We start from the raw sequence: 1919 nt of genomic DNA on the forward strand, positions 1-1919 counted from the left end.
GTATTAAAGAAGTTAAGAGGCTGGGCGCAGTGGCTCAAGCCTGTAATCCCAGCACTTTGGGAGGCCGAGACGGGCGGATCACGACGTCAGGAGATCGAGACCATCCTGGCTAACACGGTGAAACCCCGTCTCTACTGAAAAATACAAAAAACTAGCCGGGTGAGGTGGCAGGTGCCTGTGGTACCAGCTACTCGGGAGGCTGAGGCAGGAGAATGGCGTAAACCCGGGAGGCGGAGCTTGCAGTGAGCTGAGATCCAGCCACTGCACTCCAGCCTGGGCGACAGAGTGAGACACTGTCTCAAAAAAAAAAAAAAAAAAAAAAAAAAGTCCTAGATTCAATATGAAACAATTTAATATGTGGCACGATTCAGTATAAGGAGAAAATCAGTTTGATCTCCCTGCAAAGATCGTTCTTCCTTGAGTAACCAGGGACCAACAGAAGCAGGCCAATAGAACACAAAGTGTCATCCTAGCCATACTGTTTGGCCTTGAGGAAAACAGGATGTATCTAACAACAACTGAAAACATGTTTTTGTTGTTGACTTAATATATTCTGGAGATAACATTAATTGAGTGCCTATGTGCCAGTCAAGGTTTTAAGAGTTTTGCATTTAGGAGTATTTAATCCTGATAGCATGGTGAGGGGCATGGCATCATGACCGTATTTTACAGACGAGGAACATCAGGTGTGAGACATTAAACAAGTTTTCTGAGTCTTAGCAGAGGAGCTAGATCCGCTCCCTGACGTCTAACACCAGCTCTGGGTCTCGCGGCTTGGGCGTGAATCTAGCAGGAGGGCTGGAAGGTACATCCACGCGACGAGGCCCAGAGCTGGCCCTAGACGTCAGGCCATTTGGTTTTTAAGTCTTAGTCCTTCTTGCCAAGAGGCAGAGGATACCACACGCCCAGCGCAGACACACACACTCCTGGGAGCCAGGATGCAAAGCCACAGAGCACCGGGGCTGGTCCAGGCTGGGAGGCCGGAACGGCAGGGCCAGAGCAGGGCCTTACCTTCCTGCAGTCTTTGCAGAACACGGACGCGCTGCCCAGGAAGCCCAGCACCTCCCCACAGAGCAGGCACTGGGACAGGCCGTTCCCCATCACGTTCCGCCTCATGGTCTCCAGCCGCTCCACCAGCCGCCTGCAGCACAGGACACAGAGTCAGAGGGGACGTGCTTCCTGCCTGGGCGCAGCGGCCACCAAGGCCCCACACCGTACCGTGCCACACGTGCTGTCCCCTCACCCGGGAGGTTGCTCCTCGCACTGCCCCTGGCTAACTGCGAATCCTTCCTTCACTCACCAACTATTCATTGAGTACCTGAGTCATCAGACACTGGGAATATCGTAGCAAACACGCGAGAGACAGGCATGGTCCCTGCTCTCATGGAACTTACCTTCAATAAGGAACAAAATTCATAAGCAAGAAAACAAGCAAACTGATTTCAGATAGGGAGATGAAATGGAAATAGTCGGGGGAGGGAAAGGGACTGCAGGGAGGGCAAGAGAGATTGAGGGGAGGGAGGGTGAGGGAGACTGAGGGGAGGGAGGCTGAGGGGAGGGAGACTGAGGGAGATTGAGGCGAGGGAGGGCAAGGGAGATTGAGGGACAGTGGCATGTTCCATGGGGACCAGCGATGGCTCTCGGAGAACAGGCGGACTCACAGCTGAAGAACGAGCCATGCCATCTGGCCTGTTTTTCCCACTGTAAAGACAGGAAGGCCAGACACGGTGGCTCACACCTGAAATCCCAGCCCTTTGTGAGGCTGAGGCAGGCGGATCGCTTGAGCCCAGGAGTTCAAGACCAGCCTGGGTAACATAGTGAGATCCCTGTCTTGACAATTTATTTTATTTATTTATTTGAGACAAGAGTTTTACTCTTGTTGCTCAGGCTGGAGTGCAATGGTGCGATCTTGGCTCACC

The 1919-nt window shown here is 52.7% G+C and overlaps 1 protein-coding gene across 1 annotated transcript in view; it reads right to left on the reverse strand.

Annotated features, from left to right (window-relative positions):
- LOC111527154 (rab effector Noc2) overlaps nucleotides 1-1919 on the reverse strand; it is a 63677-nt gene that overhangs the window by 45864 nt on the left and 15894 nt on the right. Inside the window, exon 4 of the mRNA XM_026448357.1 lies at nucleotides 1012-1141. Coding sequence (XP_026304142.1) covers nucleotides 1012-1141 — 130 coding nt within the window. The remainder of the gene's footprint in view (nucleotides 1-1011; nucleotides 1142-1919) is intronic.

This window comes from Piliocolobus tephrosceles, chromosome 16 (genome assembly GCF_002776525.5).
Source record: "Piliocolobus tephrosceles isolate RC106 chromosome 16, ASM277652v3, whole genome shotgun sequence".
Taxonomy (NCBI): domain Eukaryota; kingdom Metazoa; phylum Chordata; class Mammalia; order Primates; family Cercopithecidae; genus Piliocolobus; species Piliocolobus tephrosceles.